At 37.1% G+C, this 21,378-nt stretch overlaps 2 protein-coding genes across 6 annotated transcripts in view; both read left to right on the forward strand.

Annotated features, from left to right (window-relative positions):
* Positions 1-789: 789 nt before the first annotated feature.
* LOC107776545 (putative E3 ubiquitin-protein ligase ARI8) lies at positions 790-2,644 on the forward strand. Its single transcript, XM_016596464.2, has one exon. It carries the CDS (start codon positions 875-877, stop codon positions 2,474-2,476), a length of 1,602 nt encoding a protein of 533 aa, XP_016451950.1. The 5' UTR covers positions 790-874; the 3' UTR covers positions 2,477-2,644.
* Positions 2,645-5,693: 3,049 nt separating this feature from the next.
* LOC107776540 (uncharacterized) overlaps positions 5,694-21,378 on the forward strand; it is a 35,357-nt gene continuing 19,672 nt past the window's right edge. For 2 of the 5 annotated variants that reach the window (XM_075222263.1, XM_075222267.1), the window contains exons 1-5: positions 5,694-5,914; positions 6,389-7,640; positions 8,149-8,367; positions 19,063-19,137; positions 19,219-19,370. In XM_075222263.1, coding sequence (XP_075078364.1) covers positions 6,435-7,640; positions 8,149-8,367; positions 19,063-19,137; positions 19,219-19,370 — 1,652 coding nt within the window. In that variant the 5' untranslated portion in view covers positions 5,694-5,914; positions 6,389-6,434. Of the gene's footprint in view, positions 7,641-8,148; positions 8,368-19,062; positions 19,138-19,218; positions 19,371-21,378 lie in introns of all 5 variants that reach the window. The other 3 variants (XM_075222266.1, XM_075222265.1, XM_075222264.1) reach the window with 3 other exon arrangements.

Raw genomic sequence — 21,378 nt, forward strand, 5'->3', positions numbered from 1 at the left:
AGGTCTTAGGATCAAGCCCCTCTTAAATGACAATAATGGGGCCCGTTGATGAATGTGTAATGGCATGCCATGAATGCCAAAATTCTCTGCAACAGCTGCATATTTAATACTGAGGAATATTGTTCATTAAGTGTCATCCGGTGACAAACATTCGTTTGCCTTCGTTATGTTCTCTTCGGGAGCTACCCGGTGTCAACTGAGGTTGTCGTCCTCGGTCTTGATTTCCATTCACTTCATCTTCCGTCTGTCTCCAATTTCACGAGTCATGTAATCATTCAAACATTTAATAAAAACCAATTTTAGCATATACACCGTTATAGGTCGTGATTATGCTCTTGAGCGTGGGGGCTCTGAACAAAACTGACGAGCTTTCAATGCTGAGAAAAGCCACGTTAACTATATCAAAGTTTTGTGAAGGCATGCCAAAATTAAACCTCCTTTTGAGAAGGTGAAACCTTTAATTATATGTTAAGATTCGTATCAGGTCATTGTAAGATATCCTATTCACATTACTATATTTGTCAGACCATATGATAAAGAGGAGGTTATGAACTTATGATTTGCAAAGTTTTTAATAAAGTGGACAAAATATAGACGGTGGAATTGCCGTATTTTTATGGTTTAGGTTGTGCAAAGGTTTTAAAAAAGGGAATAAAACATAAATATTGGCCTTTTTAATATAGTACTAGTATATATTTTTCTGGTTTAGGTTGTCTCCTATTGGGCTTCAAGCACATATTTATCTCTTAAATTACCTTATTAAAGCATAAACATATACGTACCCTACAAGCCTTCTTTTCCTCCAAAAGCCCTACAACTTCTCTAGGGTTTATTAGTAATATCTTTCTAGTTTCAGCATATCAAAATTTTGCTAATGGATTCTGATTATGATATTTATGATATGGATTCTGAGCCGGAGCCAGAAGAGGAAGATTTTTTCAGTGATGAACCAATTATCAACTCACATAATCAGAAAGATTACACAATTTTGAAGGACACTGATATTCATCAACTGATCAAAGACGATATATCGAAAACTACAACGATTCTTTCGGTCAAAAGAGACGTCGCTTTGGCTCTTCTTCGCCATTATAATTGGAACATGACTAAAGCTAACGAAGAATGGTTCGCTAATAAACTCGAGGTTAGTAAGGCTATAGGTATGTTATTGGAGAAAGAAGAAACTACGTCTTTGGATTCTAATCTTGTGAATTGTGGTATCTGTTTTGAGGAATATACTGTTGATAAGATTGCTTTTGCTGCTTGTAAACAACATCCTTTTTGTAAGGGATGTTGGGAATGTTACATTAGCACGTCAATTAATGATGGTCCTAAATGTCTTGTTTTACGTTGTCCAAATCCATCTTGTAATATGATGGTAGGTGAAAGTATGATTGTTAAGTTGGCATCTGATAAAGATAAATTGAAGTATTATGATTATATGTTTAGATCTTATGTTGAAGAAAATAGGAAGATTAAGTGGTGTCCTGCCCCTGGATGTGAATATGCGGTGGAATTTGAAATTGGGAGTGAAAATTATGATGTGATTTGCGATTGTTCGAATGATTTTTGCTGGAATTGCTTGGACGAGATTCATCGCCCGATTGATTGCAACACTATAGAAAAATGGAAAAATAGGAATTTTGAAGAAGCTGCGAATACGAAGTGGATTTTAGCTTTCACTAAGAAATGTCCCCAGTGTAATAAATCCATTGAGAAAAATAAGGGATGTATGCATATGACTTGTGTGTGTTATTACCAATTTTGTTGGCTTTGTTTGGCAAAATGGGATAGTTGTATTGGTGGATGTAATGGTTTTGAGGAAAACAAAGAGGTAAAAGAAGCCAAGAAAAATATTCTAAGGTACACACATTACTATGAGAGATGGGTGTCAAATGAGAAGTCAAAACAACAGGCTTTAAAGGATTTAAATGAGATGAGAAACGAAGGAGTGAAAAAGCTAAGTGAATTACACTCTTTACCTGAGACTGAATTGGAATTCATTATACAAGCTTGGCAACAAATTGTTGAATGTAGAAGAGTCTTGAAATGGTCTTATGCCTATGGATTTTATTTACCAGAAGAGGACAAGGTGAAAACACAATTTTTCGAGTACTTACAAGGGGAGGCAGGGGCAGATTTAGAGCGACTTCATCATTGTGCAGAGCAAGAATTATTGGATCATCTCGGATCTACCAAGAAATTGGATTATACAGAGCAAGGATCTTACAAGAATTATGAACGTTTTCGTTCGAAACTTATTGGTCTGACTAAGGTTACCGGAAATTACTTTGAGAAGTTGGTTACTGCCTTAGAAAATGGGCTCAAAGATGTGAATTCAAAAGAATACAAGAGAAAAAGGGAAATACCAATGAGTAACATTACTGTTGATGATTCAAGCATGTGGGCATGTGACAGGTGTAGTTTCTTGAATGCAGATTATTATACTGTTTGTCAAATGTGTGTGGTAGATTGAAGAAAATTTAATCCACTTAATGCAACCATGAGTTAGTCAGAGTATGAGAATAATAGTATTAGTTACTGAATTTAGAAGAGGTATTTTTTTTCTTTGTTTTCCTTAACAAGTTGGTCGATTGATTATAGATTAGTAATCTAAAGATTGGACCTTTTCTCAATGTCTTTTATGCAGAATTTGTTTTCATTTAATATCATTTGTTTCAGTTATGATTATGTTAAATTTTGTTTGTTTAATTTCTATCTTCTTCTTCCAGGCTTGTTTTAGATGGATGCATTTTTATTGTATGAATGATAGGGTTAATTACGGTCAAACATCTCTATAACAGTCTCGTTTGGTCCGAATAGTTTTTGATGTTATAGCGAAGTGTTGTTATAGAGAACATATATTATAACATAATATAAAAATTGGTTCCGAAAAAGCTTGGCTTTTATAGAGAAGTGTTGTTATATATGAATGCTATTATAGAGAGAGATGACTGTAATACGAGAAAGAAATGGACATTAATACGCAAGATACCAAGGAACAATGCATGCATAGTATTTATTTTAAGAAAAGCTCAAGTTTTATCCAAATAAGTCACTACTAGGATTTTAAGTGGTATATTTTTACACATAATTTAATACGTGTGCTTATATAATTAGTACACCTATTGTTTTAAGGGTAAATCATAATTAATCATCCCTAGTTTTACAAAGATTGTTTTACTCACTGTTTTCCCTTTCCATACGTAAAGTCGAAAACTAATAATTTAAGTGATTCAAAAAGTCATTTTTTCAAAGGCTAGTATTTAAGCATTGAAGTTTTGTGCTTAAAAGCGATAACTAGGAAAATCTCCCGAGAAGGATTCGAACCTACTATCAATCGGTTAACGGCTGACCGCTGTATCACTGAATTAATGAGGAACAACGGACTTAATGTTGGAAGCCGACTTTCGTTCTTTGGACCAACCTATGGCCGAATAAAAAAGAGTATGTCACTCTTTTTCACATACACCAAGAGAAAATATTACGATAGCAAGCCCCTCCCCACCCGGAGAGCCTCCGGGATAGGAAGATGGCGATATACAACCATCCACTCTCGAGATTCATTTTGATCAATAAATTTACGCATCCCGCCAGTCGCTAAGTAGAATGACTTTACGGAGGGATAACAAAGGCTGGGACTCTTCCTACCAAAAATAAGGGAGCTAAGTAGAATGACTTTACGGAGAGATAACAAAGGCTGAGACTCTTCCTGACAAAAATAAGGGACCTACTTCTCATCGTAGGAGTCTCTCAGGCTTCTACTAAGTACTAAATAGCACTTCTGCTATTCGAATTATCAAATAATTAAAGAGAATGAAAATGATATAATATTCACCTTTTCGTATGTATGGTGGGAACAATGATTCAACATTCGCTTTTCTAGAAATCCCATACTCACAGCTCCATGTTTTCTTCCACAGTGCATATTGGATTTCAATATAGGGGTTTCCCCTCTCTCTTTTGGCATAAAATTACCTAAATACTATTCGATCGAGTGATATTTAATGCTATGTTTCCTTGAAGATGCATATTTTATTGTTTTTTTTTTTCAAAAATATATTGTGAACTATATATCTTTTAATATTTTGAATGGAAATAAAGTCAATAAGGAAATGGATATTAAAATAAACAGTTATTAGTAGAAGACAAACAAAACTAACATCTTTAGATATTGTTTGTCGCTGAATTATTGTTCGGTCATTACTTAGAATAATAGTACTATATTCATAACTACGTTTGTTCACACGCGACAATTAGTCATACTTTGATTGTCCACGGGCATCGATCTTGTCCCAAAATTTCTCTTACGCACATGTTAAATACCGAAAAAAAATATTATACATTCAAAACTTTTAAAAGCTTGTTTATTACACTTTTATGGGGACAAGGTCGAAGTGTGATATTATTCTCGTGTTTATCTTTCGTACTTTTATGGAGTCTTAAATAATTTAATTTTCTGATTCTGTTTCTTGAAAGAAGCTAAAATTTATAGTTTACCAAAAATAAAAATATTACTTGTGTTGTTAATCAAAAGCACTTTTTTATTTTGGTCAAACATCTCAAATTTTTTAAAAAGTACTTTTTAATTAAAAAATAATAATAATTGCTTCTTAGAAGATTGACCGAACATGTTTTAAAACTTTTAAAAAGTACTTTTGGCATTTAAAAAAATATTTTATATATATATATATATATACACACACCGAATGTAAACGTTGTCTGTAAACATGGGATTAGTTAGGTACAATATGTTCTGTTGGGCTTTACTTTTGGATAAATTTCTCCGGTAGTTTTGTTCCCGTTTGGTCATAGATTTTGACTTCATTTTTTCAAAAAAATTTTGAAAACAATATTTGTTTATGAAATATGATCATATTTTGGGGAAAAATTTCAAAAACCTTCAAGTTACCAAAGCGTTTGACTATACATTTCCAAATTTGTTTTAAAAAATCTGATTTGGGTGAATTTTGATTTGAAGATGAAAATTTGTTTGGACATAGTTTTCAAAATATATTTCACTTTTTTTTTTTTGAAAAACATGAAAGGTAACTTATACGCATAAGTTCTAAAAACTATCAAAAATACCCAACAATACCAAACAAATAAACTTGTTAATCCTGTATATGCATAACCTTCATCGATGCCATTCATTATCATTATCACAAACCATAGTCCTCAACATTGATAAGTTTGGCACAAAATTATCATTTTTATAATAAACTACATAATATACTATCCTAAAACCATAACATAATATTTTAATTTTAACTACTAATAACACAATTACTAGCTACTACAATTCGTCAAATTACAATAATATTACAAGATTCATCGGTCCCACAAAAATGCTACTGTAACTGGCTGGTGGATTAGTTGGGTGCATAGATGGTGGACTTTTTTTTTATAAAATATAAAAGTTTAGGGTAATTTTTAAAATTATTAAAAAATTTAACAGTAATATTTTTGGGCCAAAAAGAGGTGTAGAGCTAGTTTTGAGATTTAAAAATTTTATTTTCAAAATCTGTCAAGATATGAAGAAAATACAGGTTTTGACAAATATATTTTGTAAAATATTTGGCAAAATCTATGACCAAGAGAGGTTAGAGTAATTTTGGGTAATTTGTTTTCTCACACCAACAAAACTTTTAACTTTTTTTCCCAATAAAATACATGTAGAAACTTAACACTTTAATTTTCAAAAAATATTTTTAGCTCGTCTCTTTCCCCTCTCAAAATCCTCTCTCTTCACTTGTTCTTTCGGCTGCCAGATGCCAGGTGAATGCACCTGAGACGAAGAGAAGACAAGAGTCAACTATTTTGAAGCTCTGCCTTTTTGTTTTCTTGGCTCCAAAGAGTAAGGCCAAGTCAAAGAGAAATATTAAAATTCTCAACTTGGGATTTCTCCACAGCTGTAAGGGCTTGTCATTTCATTACATTGCAAATGTATGAATAACAAAATGGAAAATCAAGAATTGTAATACAATTTGAAATTTCCACACCTACATTTATTCGCAAAATCAAGCACTCGAACTTGGCATTGGGAAGAAGAAAATAAAAATGGTGAATGCAAACTTGGGGTTTCTGATGAAATTCACTAATTTTTTATTTGCTTCTTACTTTTTCTATTCATTATTGAAACCTTCTATCTGAGATCATTCTCTTTCTTTTTATGAAATTATCCTTTGTTTGTTTATATGTAAGAGATTCATGCTTCAAGTTTGTTATTTTTGTTTTTTAGAGTGAATTTAGAGAATCAGGAATTAATTTCTCTCTCAGAGCACCTAGTTAAAAGCTACTGTTAACAATATTCAATGACCAACTGGAGGAACTGGAGAGATCCTCCTCTGGAAGTATAATTCAGTTTTGTCTGCTGTTAATGTCACAGAAACGCCATTCTCACAAGCTCCATAGTCCACTCTCTCAGTACAGTAATGAATATTAGCGAGTTGACTCAGTTCCAGAAGGCCCAGATGAAGGCGATTCTTGGGCCTGACTCTAGTGTTCCTTTTGAAACCTTTATCTCGGATCTCATGGCGAGCTCCTCTGAGGCTGAGTCAATGTTGGACATGATCAAGCAGGAGGATTCGAACTTGCTTGCTGTTAAGCTTGCTAACCTTCTAGACTCTCCCCATATCACTGATGATTCACGCGCTACGTGTGCTATCGTCCTCCAAAATTTGTTTGTTGGGGATGATGGATATGGTTGGCGCAATCTAAGTCTATCGACTCGGTCCGGTGTGCAATGTATCCTTCTGAACCGTATCAAGATTGAAGAATCAAAATCCATTATGCAGACCCTTTACATTACGCTTTGTGTAAGCCTCCAAGATAACAAGGAGTCTGAAATATGTAGCTTGTTCGGCCAATATTATGACAACTCCAGTTATATCAAGGTAGTAGAGTTTACTTTGTCATTAGTTTCCCAGTGCGCCAAACAAGGAGATGATTTATCATCAGCCCCTTGGATCAAGGATATGTTACTAGGTGCACTGAATGGTTGCAGTGATATGAGATTGAGGATGGCGGCACTGAGGGCAGCGATCGACATCATTCAGTGCCTCTCTAGTTCAAATGATAAAGACTGGTATCAGGGTTTGTTGCCAGCTTTGTTGGGGACCTTGACAGAAGCATTGAGCAAAGGTGAGGAGGTTACTGCCAGGGAAGCGCTGGAACATTTTGTTGAGTTTGCTGAGAATGAACCTAGGTTCTTAAGGATGCAACTAGTAGAAGTGGTGGCTACCATGTTCGAGATAGCAGAGAATGTGAGTTTGGAAAAGGAGACGAGGCACTTGGCGATTAAGTTCCTGATAACTTTAGTTGAGGCGAAAAAGGAAGCTCCCGGCATGATGAAGAAATTACCATTATTTACTAGCAACTGTTTTGCTATGTTATTGAAGTTGTTACAAGATGTTGAGGACGAACCACCTTGGAACAATATCCACAAGGTTGCATTTAGGGAATATGGTAACATTATGGTTGGGATCTGCTATTTTGATCGCTTGTCTCGTGCATTAGGTGCTAAGACTATTGCTCCTGTTGCTAAAGAGCAGCTCTCTGCTTGCTTGGCTGCCCCTGACTGGGAGAAACGCCATGCAACACTTCTTGCACTTGCTGTTATTTCTGAATGTTGCCCGAAGGTACAAATGATAGAATCTATATTACTCCATTCTTAGTTGTTTATTTGTTCCTATGGTGTTAGTTTGATCTTTATGCATACTATTTTGACATGTCCTCTGTAGTCTTTAGGAGTCTATATTTTTTATTTTGTTTCCCTCAAGCTATGATTTATAAATATTTTTAATTAGAAGATATTATTTTACAGAAAATTTTGTCTAATTTCTAAGAATATAACTTTTATGTCAAAAGAATTAAGAAACTCAATCTAATTTATACTGAAATTTTCTAAGTCCTTCGTCTCCTAAATTCTGGGACGGAATGGTAGCATTTAAGAGGTGCTTTTGCTGGCGAACCAGCTACTAAAATTTGTATACAAAGATACTCTGCCCCACATGCCCCTATTCTCAATCCAAATGTGTTTTATTGGCCGAGGTTATCTTTTCTGGTTTTCTCTCTCTCTCTCTCTCACTCCCCCCCTGGTGGTTAGCTAGGTTGAAGTTTTAACCCGTGTCCTTTTTGCTATTATAGGTGATGCTTACGAGTATGGAGGAACTGGTTCTGAATTATTTCCTGAACATGGTTCTGGATTGTTTCCAAGATCCTCACCCTCGAGTAAGATGGGCCGCTATTAGGGCAATTGCCTTGTTTTCGACCTTCTTCTGTCCACAGTTGCAAGAACAATTCCATGATCAAGTATTACCTGCATTAGCTGCAGCTATGGCTGATTTTCAAAATCCAATAATACAGGTTTTGTCCTATGCTGATATGAACTCTTTACTGATGCTGCAATTTCCCAAATGCAATTTCAATTATCATTCATACAGGGAACAATTTTGCGAACAATCGGCAAAAATTCTAGCTAGTGCACTTTTACAATGGCATTACATATACCATACAGTTGAACATCTCTAACTTTGTATAGGTTTACTCCCTGTTTGATTTTTGCGATTTTGTTGTTATCCACCAGTGAAAATATTTAATTAATTTACTTTGTTACTCTAGTATGTTTGACTGACGAGAATCATGGGCTTAAGACATAATTTAAATAACATCTTTAGTGCAGCGGCAAGGGGATATAGAAAAATGTTTAAATTTCAAAACTAAGTTTTAATTCTGTCAAGGGGATTCAACAATTGTTTTTGAGAAGTAACATATTGTATGTATTAAACACAAAACAGTACATGGGTTATACTGAAACCAAATATACAAGTGTGCAAAAAGAGTAAATCAGTCTACATTTCTAACAGGAACCTAATGTGTCTAAGATAGATATAGTATCCTCTGGGTAGATCTGATTGCACCAAAAACAAAAAAGCTTAATACAGTTAAGTTTGATCTTTTGCAACGTGTTCTCGAAATATCTAGAGTTCCTTTCTTTCCAAATTGTCCACCAAATATAAGCAAGGACCATCGTCCATTTGTTTTTGTTATCTGCCCCAGCTCCAGTTGCTTCCCAACTAAAGAGAGCTTCAGTAATCTTTCTAGGCATTGTCCAAGCTATGCCTCTGAGATTAATGACGATCTTCCGCAACTGATCAGTTAACCTACAGTGCAAAAATAGATGACCAACTGTTTCCACTTCATTTTCACAAAGAAAACATTTTGAGCATAGAGTCCACTTCCTCTTATTTAAGTTTTCATGTGTAAGCACAACTTCCTTTGCCAGTAGCTGTGAGAAACATGCAACCTTATATGGTTTCTTGGTCTTCCAAATATGTTTTCATGGCTAGTTGGTGACTTGAGGTATTGGTTGGTTTATCGTTTTGTAGGCTGCATTGACACTGAATTTTTCACTACTATGTCCCTGCCATCTCAATGTGTCATCTCCATTCTGAATTCCTGTGAAGTTGTCTAGTTGTTTGTAGAATTCAATCATTCTATTTATCTCCCAATCATTCAAGTCTCTTCTGAGTATTAATTAGATCTCTGTTGGTGATGAGCTAGAGCATATATGTCAGAGAATAAATCCTTCAGAGCTCCATTCCCCAACCAATTGTCATTCCAGAATGATGTCCTGCTACCATTGAGCACTTTAATAGAGACTTGGTTTTTAAGAGCTGGCCATAATACCCTTATAGACCTCCAAAGACTAACTCCATAGGCTGTGTTAACTGGTTTAGTCATCCAGTTGTCCTCTACTTCATATTTGGCTTTGATTACCTTGATCTATAAACTTTGAGGGTCTTGAGAGTACCTTCATAACCACTTTAGTTTGAGGGCTTTGCTGTGATTGTTCAAGTTTCTAATTCCCAATCCACCTTGAGCTTTGCTGAGAGTTACCTCTTTTCACTTGACCAGGTGATAGGCCTTTTTTTCTTTTTTTCCTTGCCACAAAAAATTCCTTCTTATGCTATCCAACCTTTGAACGACTCCCACAGGAATGGGAAAAAGGGACATCATATAGGTTGGCAGTGAGTCTAATACCGAGTTAATCAGAGTGAGCCTTCCTCCCATTGACAAATATTGACATTTATCTTGAGAGCTTTTTCTCAAATTTCTCCAATACATTGACTTGGCCCCCAGTGGCATAGTCCCCACTTTTTTCCCAAGATCAGTGCCAAATCCTCCATGTTTGTTACTTCATTGATCGGGAAGAGATGACTACAACAACAACAACAACATACCCAGTATTATCCCACAACGTGGGGTCTTGGGAGGGTAGTGTGTACGCAGACCTTACCCCTACCTTGTGAGGATAAAGAGGCTGTTTCCAATAGACCCTCGGCTCAGGAAAGTCGGGAAGAGATAACTCTTCCTCCAATTAATATGCAGCCCAGAAATACCTTAAAAAAGAACCAGTTTAATCCTCAAGACTCTTAGTGGGCGTTTGGACATAAGAATTGTAAAATTCCAAAAAAAAATAAAAAAAAATTTCAAGTGAAAATGGTATTTGAAAATTAGAGTTGTGTTTGGACATGAATATTATTTTGGGTTGTTTTTGAAGTTTTGTGAGTGATTTGAGTAAATTTTGAAAAACAGCTTTTTGGAGTTTTTCAAATTTTCGAAAAATTCCAAAATTCATCTTCAAGTGAAAATTGGAAATTTTATGGCCAAACACTAATATTTTTCGAAAAAAGTAAATTATTTTTTATCTCCAAACGGGCTCTTAGTTGTTCCACTTCTGCATCACAGAAGATCAAGATGTCATAAACATATTGAAAATGTGTAATCTCCTGATTGTTATGTCCATTCATGGCTACCTCAAAGCCTTTAATCCACCCATTGAGTTTGGCTGTTTTGATCATGTTGTTCAAACCTTCCATGGCTATTATAAAAAGAAAAGGTGACAAGGGATCACCCTGCCTGAGACCTCTTTGAGTAGGAAAGAATCCTTCTGGAGAACCATTAATAATAGACTGAGAATTTGACAGTAGATTTTCATCCATTTAATCCATTACACTCCAAATCTCATTTGTTGTAGCATGCATAGTAAGAAATTCCAATTCACATGGTCAATTGCTTTCTCAATATCTAGCTTGCAAAGGATACCAGGTTTCTTCTGTTTTTGTCTTGGGTCTACTGCTTCATTGGCTATTAGTATGACATCCATTATTTGCCTGCCTTTTATGAATGCCATTGTTGAGAATCTATCATTTTTCCTATCACCCTTTTCAGCCTCTCAGTCAGGACTTTTGCAATAATCTTGTAATTGCTCCCTATTAGGCTTATAGGCCTCAAGTCCCTCAATTCCTTTGCACCATTCTTTGGGGATCAAGGCAATGTAGGCTGCATTGAAATTCTTTTCAAATAAACCATGGGAATGGAAATTGTAAAACACCCCCATGATGTCATGTTTAAGCACCTCCCGACACATAATAAAGAATCCCATTGTAAAGCCATCAGGTCCTGGTGCCTTGTCCATAGCACACGATTTCAAACACCCAAAAACTTGTTCATCAATCTGCTTTGTAGTAAGTTCTTTACTTGCTCAGTTATTGTCGGACAACTCCATTCTTCAGTCTCAGTGTAGAGGTTTTTGTAGAAACTTATTATCTCAACAATTTATATTTATACAAAAGTTTGTTTTTATCTTTTTCGCACAAATATTTTCCAACAAAGGGGATTCAATTGAACTCCCTCACTAAAGGTAGCTATGCCCCTGCTTTAATTGTATGTATGAGGTTTGGCTCTATACCAGACCACTCGTCCTAATGCGTTATGCTTTAGATCTTGTGGTCTTGATGTAATTTTCTGGATACTTTGATAAATCTTATGGTTATATGTATTTGCACTGTACTTGTTCTTGATATGTGGTCAGCGGTCATTTGTGCTTTTCTGCAACGTGAGAGAAATGCTGCTGCAGAATAAACCAATTTCAAAATGGGATAACATGCTCGATAGGGCATGAGTTCTAGTATCACAAGCGTTTAATGTTTCCGAAACTTGTCCTCCAGAATCTTGAAAAAACTAATACTTGTTAGTTACCTAACTTATAGGCTTAGTAGGGTGCTGCTGGAAAGTTGATTTTATTAATTTATCTTGCTTACCTTGAGGGCTATCTTGCTGTTGGTTAAAAGAAAGTGGAACAACTTTGATATAAGAGACTAGAAAGTAGTAATAATCTTTTCTGTTAACCAACAACACGTGTGAAAATGCCAAGATTAGTATTGTTAGTTTACAGATATGTATAGTGTAATTTTGTCCCACATTGGAAGAGGAGTAATATCTCCTTGTAGTGTATAGCTATAAATAGGGACCTCTTGTATTGTATTTATCATCCAATATCAATAACATATTTTATCCCGTGCCTTCTCACATGGTATCAGAGCATTAGTGAGAAAAGATCGTTGTGCGTCATTCCAGCGTTAACCGGGAAGAAAGAACTTAGTCATCGTGCAATTTTTCCGGTGACCTAAGACTTGTCTAAGTGAAAATCACTTTCTGTCAGTGTTGTGCTAAAACCAACACCACCACGAGGTAGATCACCCTCCGATGACCAACCCCTGAAATTTTATCCGGCAGAAAAGCCGCCACGCTCCTCTACGCGCCGGCAACAACAACTTTTCCGGCGAGGGTTCCGGCCACTTTCCGCCATTTTTTCGCGAAGCTTCTTCAGGACAGTGTGCTCTCCTTAAAATTCCGAGCCTACCCATCTAATTCAAATCAAATTCCAACTATTTTTATATTTTTCCGGCATGAACAGTGACCTTTCCGGCCAATTTTTGAAAACATTTCTTCAGGACAGCTTGCTCGCAAAGGAATTCCGAGTCTATCCATCCTGGTTACGACAAATTCCGACAACTTTGGAATTTTCCGGCGAGCTATAGTGTTTCCGGAGTGAACAGTGTTTCCGCCACAGAACAATGTTCTGTTTTCCTGCTGTAAACAGTGTTTTTCAAGCTGTTTTTTCAGTTTTCTCACAGGAGTTACTTATTTTCACTATATAAAGTTAACCCTACTACTACAAATTGTAGCGACATGGGAACCAATCCTTTGAATAGTCGGATGGTTTCTTTAGCAGAGTATATTGAGTTCCTTCAGTATAAAGCATGTAAGCAGACATCTTCTGAGATAGCTTCTGTTGTTCAAACAGGTAATAGCGTGACTTGTTTCTCCCAATCCTCATCCTCTGAGTCTTGGGTCATTGATTCAGATGCATCAGATCATATTTCTGGTAACAAATCTCTTTTCACTACTAAGTCACAATGGCCAATGGGTCTCAAACCATGGCAACTGCAATAGGTCAAGCAAGCCCACTTCTTTTCTTACCTTTAGATTCAGTCCTTTATGTTCCCAATAGTTCTTTTAATCTCATAGCTGTTAGTCGCTTAGCCAAATCACTTAAATGCGTTGTTTTATTTCTTGATGACCATGTTTTTATACAGGAACGCAGTACGGGGCGGATCATTGGTACCAGACATGAATCAAACGGACTTTATTACCTTATCCTTGCTAAATCACATGGACTCACATCTTGTCTTCCTTCTACAACTTGTCATGTTACTGATTCACCAGATTTATTACATAAACGGTTGAGACATCCAGTTTGTCAAAACTTCCGAAAATGGTATCTGGTTTATCTCACTTGTCAGCTCTAGAGTGTGAGTCATGTCAGCTCGGTAAGCATACCCGCTCCCATTTCCCTCGACGTCTTGATAATCGAGCAGAGTCACCTTTTACTTTAGTCCATTCAGATGTTTGGGGTCCTAGTCGGGTCAGTTCCACCTTGGGATTCTGCGACTTTGTCAGTTTCATTGATGATTATTCCCGGTGCACTTGAATATTTTTGATAAAAAATCGATCTGAGCTATTTTCTATTTTCCAGACCTTCCACGCTGAAATTCAAAATCAATTTAGGGTTTCTATTCGCACATTTCGTAGTGATAATGCCCGAGAGTATTTGTCTTCCCCATTTCATCAGTTTATGAAATCTCATGGGGTTATTCATCAAACATCTTGTCCGTACACATCTCAACAAAATGGGGTAGCTGAAAGAAAGAATAGACATCTTATTGAAACTGCTCGTACCCTGCTCATACAATCTCATGCCCCGTTGCGTTTTTGGGGGGATGCAGTTCTTACATCTTGCTATCTTATTAATCGTATGCCATCTTCAGCTATCCAGAACCAAGTTCCATTCTCTCTTCCACCTCGTATCTTTGGAAGCACTTGTTTTGTCCATAACCTTACTCCAGCAACAGATAAGTTAGCTCCTCGTGCTCCTAAGTGCGTATTTCTGGGTTTCTCGAGAACACAAAAGGGATATCGATGCTGCTCTCCTGACCTCCAGCGGTACCTTATGTCCGCTGATGTTACCTTCTTTGAAACCCAATCATACTTCACAGGTTCAGGTCATCACTTAGATATTTTTGAGGTACTACCAGTTTCATCTTTTGGAAATTTAGTCACTCCAGCTCCACCACCTAAAGCTCCAGTTGTAGCTCCACCACCTATAGCTCCGGTTGTACCACCTATAGCTCCAGTTCCTTCACATAATCCAGTTCAACCTTCTGCAGCTCCACCACTCTTGACTTATCATTGTCGTCCACATCCAACATCAGGCCTAGGTGATTCACGCCCCGCATCAGATTCTGCACCTACTGCGAACTTGTCTCCTCTTAGTCAACCAATTGCACTCCGCAAAGGTGTACGATCCACACTTAATCCTAATTCCCACTATGTCGGTTTAAGTTATCATCGTCTGTCGTCACCTCATTAAGCCTTTATATCTTCTTTGTCCACTGTTTCTATCCCTAAGTCTACAGGTGAGGCACTATCTCATCCAGGATGGCGACATGCTATGATTGACGAGATGTCTACTTTACATGCGAGTGGCACTTGGGAGCTTGTTCCTCTTCCTGCAGGTAAGTCTACTGTTGGTTGTAGTTGGATTTATGCAGTCAAAGTCGGCCCGGATGGCCAGGTTGATCGGCTTATGGCTCGTCTTGTTGCAAAAGGATATACTTAGATTTTTGGGCTTGATTATAGTGATACTTTCTCTCCCGTGGCTAAACTAGCATCTGTTCGTCTCTTTTTGTCCATGGCTGCTGTACGTCATTGGCCTCTTTATCAGTTAGACATTAAGAATGCTTTTCTCCACGGTGATCTTGAGGAAGAAGTTTATATGGAGCAACCACTTGGTTTTGTTGCTCAGGGGGAGTTTAATGGTTGTGTGTGCAGATTGCGCAGGTCACTATATGATTTGAAACAGTCCCCTCGAGCTTGGTTTGGTAAGTTTTGCACAATTATTCAGGAGTTCGGCATGACTCGTAGTGAGGCTGATCACTCTGTGTTTTATCGGCATTCTGCTCCTAATCTGTGTATTTATCTAGTGGTTTATGTTGATGATATTGTTATTACTGGTAATGATCAGGATGGTATTACTAATATGAAACAACATCTTTTTCAGTACTTCCAGACCAAGGATCTGGGCAGATTGAAGTATTTTCTAGGTATTGAGGTCGCTCAGTCTAGCTCAGGTATTGTTATTTCACAGCGGAAGTATGCCTTAGACATTCTTGAGGAGACTGGAATGATGAGTTGCAGACCTATTGACTCTCCTGTGGATCCAAATGCTAAGCTTCTGCCTGGACAGGGGGAGTCTCTTAGAGACCCTACGAGATATAGGAGGTTGGTTGACAAATTGAATTACCTCACAGTGACTAGACCTGACATTTCTTTTCCGGTGAGTGTTGTAAGTCAGTTTATGGATTCTCCTTGTGATAGTTACTGGGATGAAGTTGTTCGCATTCTTCGATATATAAAGTCAGCTGCAGGCAAAGGATTATTATTCGAGGATCGAGGCCATGAGCAGATTGTTGAGTACACAGATGGATATTGTGTTCTAGTAGGAGGTAATTTGGTCTCGTGGAAGAGCAAGAAGCAGAATGTAGTTGCTCGATCTAGCGCTGAAGCCAAATATCGGGCCATGGCTATGGCGACATATGAGTTAGTTTGGGTCAAGTAGTTGCTCAAGGAGTTAAAGTTCGGAGAAATCAGCAAGATGGAACTAGTGTGTGATAACCAAGCTGCTCTTCATATTGCGTCAAATCCGATGTTCCATGAGAGGACTAAACACATTGAGATTGACTGTCACTTTGTCAGAGAAAAAATACTTTCAGGAGATATTGTTACAAAGTTTGTAAAGTCGAATGATCAACTAGCAGATATTTTCACTAAGTCTCTTACTGGCTCTCGTATTAGTTACATGTGTACTCGGTACATATGATGTGTATGCACTGGCTTGAGGGGGAGTGTTAGTTTACAGATATGTATAGTGTAGTCTTGTCCCACATTGGAAGAGGAGTAATATCTCCTTGTAGTGTATAGTTATAAATAGGGACCTCTTGTATTGTATTTATCATCCAATATCAATAACATATTTTCTCCCGTACCTTCTCACAAGTATTAATTAGAGTTTGAAAATGTCATAGCTGAAAGATTTGGTTCAAACGCGGCTTAATGCTCTATTCACTTTCTCTTGGAAGGTACAAGCCTCAGTTGCTTTCTACAGGTTCTATGCATCCTCTAAGCCAGAAACTTTGATACCTTTCTTCGATGGAATGATTAACAATCTGCCTGTATTTCAACAGGTGTGCAAATATAGAGCCCACCATATTATAAAAGTATCTTATGCTAACAAGTGCAATAGACTGATGGTGTATTTTCTTGCTTTCTGCTATTTGAAATTCAGAATGACAAACAAATGGTCCAAGATGCAGCATCAATGGTGTTTACCGGTATAGCTTAATTGTCTAAGGTATTACCTAGATTATATTAAGGATAATTTTTTTACTTAATCCTATTTCTATTTATATTAAGTAGAAGGATGTAATATATTATACTTCAACAGGAATACTGCAGAATAAACTATGACACTGTTATGCAGTACTTAAAAACCGCCATGGCAAACAGAAACTCTAATGTATTAGGTCGGGCCAGAGCAATGTACTCCATAAGCTATCTTGGGTTCGCTGTTGGCAAAGAGAAATTCAGAGATGACGCAAAACAGGTCTTCTACAAACTTTGTCCAGTACCCAATACTTCTAGTCTAGTCACATATGAATGACATCAATGTTTAAAGCACAAATTTGGGACTCGAGTCACTGAGGATAGGCAGTTTCGTAACATTGCGGAGTGGCTATGGGAATTTTAGTTTTATGGGATCAATATTTCAGTAGCTGATGCTTTTATCTTATTCATGCTTTTCTACTTGTACAATTAGAGTCCCTTATGCCCTAAAGACATGGTGTACACGTTTTACGCATTGGATTACTTATCTTGCTCACCCGACAACATCTGTCATTAAATTCCTCTTAAAAAATTGGTTATAATGTATATAACATGTTTTAATTAATCCATATAATTAGAGATTTAGTTAATTAGAAGAGGAGAACCTTCAAAGCTCTAAATAATTAATTATTGGGAAGATAATGTTATATGCCAGTTTTAGAAATAGAATGTCTCCTCTCTCTGGAACTCCCAGAGACTCAACAAGAGGTAAACCTTCGATTCTCTGATGAACTTACGGATGACATGTAGAGATAATGATTTCTCTGTAGGAACTTAAAAGTTTTCTGTTGTTTGAGTTGTAACAATGGAGGAACCTGTCTGAGCATCAGGTGAGAGAATGGTAAAAGGGCTCCACCTCAGATTCCAAAGTCTGTAACTCTATATTGCAATCTCAGCACCACTGCTCAGCCCGAACATCTTATGAAGAGCCATCCCAAGATGCTGGAAGTGAATATTGCCGAAATGCCAATCCTCTGAATCAAAAGCCTCAAGGGTTTGTCAAGAGGTACAGAGGTGGATGGGAGGGACCTTCGTAATTCTTGACAGATGGGACAGTGGGAACGGGGTGTAGCAAAAATGGGGGAGATCTGGTAGTGAATATCGTTGAAATGTCGATCCTTCTTGGCATTAAGTAGTTCTAAAAAGTGGGTGAACTTTTGGGAGGTTCTAGTGGTGTCAATTGCAAAATTACTGATATGTCAAGAGTAAAGATTATTGTAAAAGATGATAACAACAACAACATACCCAGTGTAATCTCACAGGTAGGGTATGGGAGGGTAGTGTGTACGCGGACTATATCAGTACTATATCATCTGCAAATAACATGCACCATAGCACCTCCCCTTGAATGTGGCGCGTCAGTGCGTCCATCGCCAAGGCAAATAAAAACTGGCTAAGAGTTATCCCTAGTGTAATCCCATCACAACTGGGAAGTGGGCCGAGTCTCCTCCCATTGTCCTCACCCGGGTTTTAGCTCCATCATACATGTCCTTAATCACCATAGTGTATGCTAAGGAACACCTCTATCCTCCAAACATCTATTTTGTCATATGCTTTCTCTAGATAAAAATTATTGTAAAAGAACAATGGGAAAATGCGTGTCTCATTGCTTGTGGAGGACAGAGTGCTCTGCTATGCAATGGAGGTTATAATTAATCGGACAAACCTGTCAAAAGGCCTAGAGTTGTGCCGCTCGAATGGTCATAAGAAAGAGGCAAAGATTAGTAAAGTTATGACAGAAGGGAATATTTTGGCCCGGCAGGCAGCGCAAGGCCACTATTTGTAGGCCAGAGTTACTTAACTAAAATTAATAATGTACAAAGGGACTCTAAATATTGGAGTATAAGGTTATTTAAAAAATGGTATGCATGTGTAATTATTATCTATGCCAACAGCGTTAGGAATTTCTTACGATTAGATGAAGAACATTCTACAGTATCCTATTGAATATTATGGATTATTCTCTGATACTTCCGTTGACATGCTTTAAACATGCATACATTCTGTAAGGTATTAATTCTTTTTGACATTCTACAAAATCCTACACCCTTCAATAGTTGGCGCAACAAAAAATGACTGGAGTATCTTTTCCATTCTCCCTCCTTTGGGATTCTTGTCTTGGTGTTGTGTGGTATATATGAACTTATTTGTCTTCTGTCATTTCTCAATATATAAATCTTAGCTTTTTCTTTTTGTTGTTTTTATCACAAGGTAATGGAAGTTCTTCTGTCATTACTAGGATCACAACTGAAGGCGGACGATCGCAGTAATGTTTATCTATTCTTGGTAGGTATTGATATCTAGATTTTACGAGCACATACTTTCTCTCTAGATTGTCTTCTCTCAATTCTCTTGATTTCATTTTAGGCAGGAGCCAGAATTTTCTTATGCATGGGGAAGGAATTTCTTCCTTACATGAGGGTAGCCATCCCTTTTATGATTCAACTTGCTCAAGTTGAACTTGATATAACCATCTATGATCATTCATACTCTGGATTATATGGATTAGATTACGATAGGTAATGTTTCCTGTATTTGTAAAGTTCACTTTTTTTCTTTTTATTGAATTTCCACGTTGTCTATTCTTTTCTCTTTTTCTTTTTCCTGTTCACAAAGATCAGGATGCAATGGTAGAAGTAGCAAAACCCAAAGTGACATTGTGGTATTATAGTCTTCTCATGGAGAATAGTTTATATTATTTTCTCATTCCATTGAAAAGTGGTACTTTATTTATCTGAAATGTTGTTGCCATCATGTATACTTGCTTGAGTTTGCTAATTTTTTTGGAACGAATTACTAAAGTTAATCTGAGTGGTATATATGTATGCTGCATTTTGTAAGACCAAATTTAGGATTCATATGATGGACTATCATTCTGTTGTATCTAGCATTGGATTTTCGATAAATGATACGCAAAATACTTCATTTAAAATTGAATATGTGTAATTACACTTGCGCAATCAAAGGATGTACACAGCCTTGTCCTCGATTGTGTTACAGCTCCTCTCCCGAGAGACTGACATCAGATTATTCACCTATCATGTTGGATGGAGGAAGACGAAAAAGTACAAGACTCCTTTCAGATTTGAGAACATGTGATTACGAGCGAGGATTTTGATGAAAACGTGGTTGGATGGTAGAGTAACTACAATGTGGTGGGAAGCCCAGCTTACAGGCTTGCTAAGAAGTTGAAATTGCTCAAAGGTGTGAAACAATGAAGTTTTTGGGAGGGTAGAGGTGAAGATGAGGAACATTATAAATGAGTTGGGGGACCTAGAAAGGTAGAAGAGGGGAGGAGTTGGAAGAAAGTGAGAGAGAGAGAAATGATGGATTGAAGAGGGAACTAGCTTCTCTAGTGTTAGCTCTCACCTCCTAGAGTAAACTTGAACAACTGGCGGCCTTGTTAAAGCAGATAGAGCAATTGTTGACTCTTGAGACATAATAGTCGGTTGGTGCTCAATAAAAAAATCATCAACTGATTGTTCAGTCAAAGTACTAGTGACCTGGTAGATTAACCATTCATCTTCCTCCCTTGACTTGTAAAAATGAAAGGCGTATAGAAGAATGGTGTATTCTCCTAAAATACCACATCAGTTAACACAAGATATTTGCTCACTTCAGGAGAGTCACACTTTAAGGCCTTTGGGTCTAACTTGGTAACAAATGGTTGGACATCTCGAATATAACATGTACCTCCAAATACCTTAGGCTCCATCTGGAATAGTGACTTGTTTGGAAAGAGAACACCCTAATTCACACTATCAGCAAGCACGATAGATGATATGCGAATAATCATAAAACAAAGGGGCCCAATAGAGAGGCAGGAGACGAAGCAGCCCCCAGTTGGATTGGCCAACAAATAACAGGCCAGAGATATGGGCTCATTCGACTAATCAATGATCCCCGGGCCCACCTTACACAAATGTCCCAGAAATAGGGGATTGGTTGACCGGAAAGCTCAAGTAGGAGTAGGACACTCCATACAACTCTTTCTGACCCCCTAGTTGGGGCATCTATTAAGTACATCTACAAGACGATGACACTACATATGATATATCATTAGATTATTTATTTCAAAATGTGAAACTATATTTGCCCCTTCATAGTGAGTGGAAACTTACTTTCTATTTGATTAGTGAAATTTCTTGCCAGCTAAAGGATTAGTCCAAGTTAGATGGAGAAGTAAGAGTTTGTAGTTGAAGTTGGGAGGCTGGATAGAAAGTCATAGAGACTGCATCAGCCCAAAACTGTTTAGGAATCTTTGATCAGAAAAAACAGTACTCGAGCTATCTCAAGTAGATGCATGTTCTTCTTAGAAACTCCATTTTGAGAGGATGTATCAAGACAAGATAACTGGTACAAAATCCCATGTCTCATGTAGGAAAGGAATGAGTCTGAGAAGTATTCATTAGCATTGTCACTCTTTACTATGCACACAAAAGCACTCAATTGAGTTTTGACTTCAACACAAAAGTGGAAAACACTTCATATTGGTTTTTCATAAAAGAAATCTAAGTCATTCGAGAA

Source organism: Nicotiana tabacum, chromosome 9 (assembly GCF_000715075.1).
Source record: "Nicotiana tabacum cultivar K326 chromosome 9, ASM71507v2, whole genome shotgun sequence".
NCBI lineage: Eukaryota > Viridiplantae > Streptophyta > Magnoliopsida > Solanales > Solanaceae > Nicotiana > Nicotiana tabacum.

Bases quoted from the DNA above. Each gene is read 5' to 3' on its own strand.
- LOC107776545 (XM_016596464.2), top strand. From the start codon at position 875: ATGGATTCTGATTATGATATTTATGATATGGATTCTGAGCCGGAGCCA.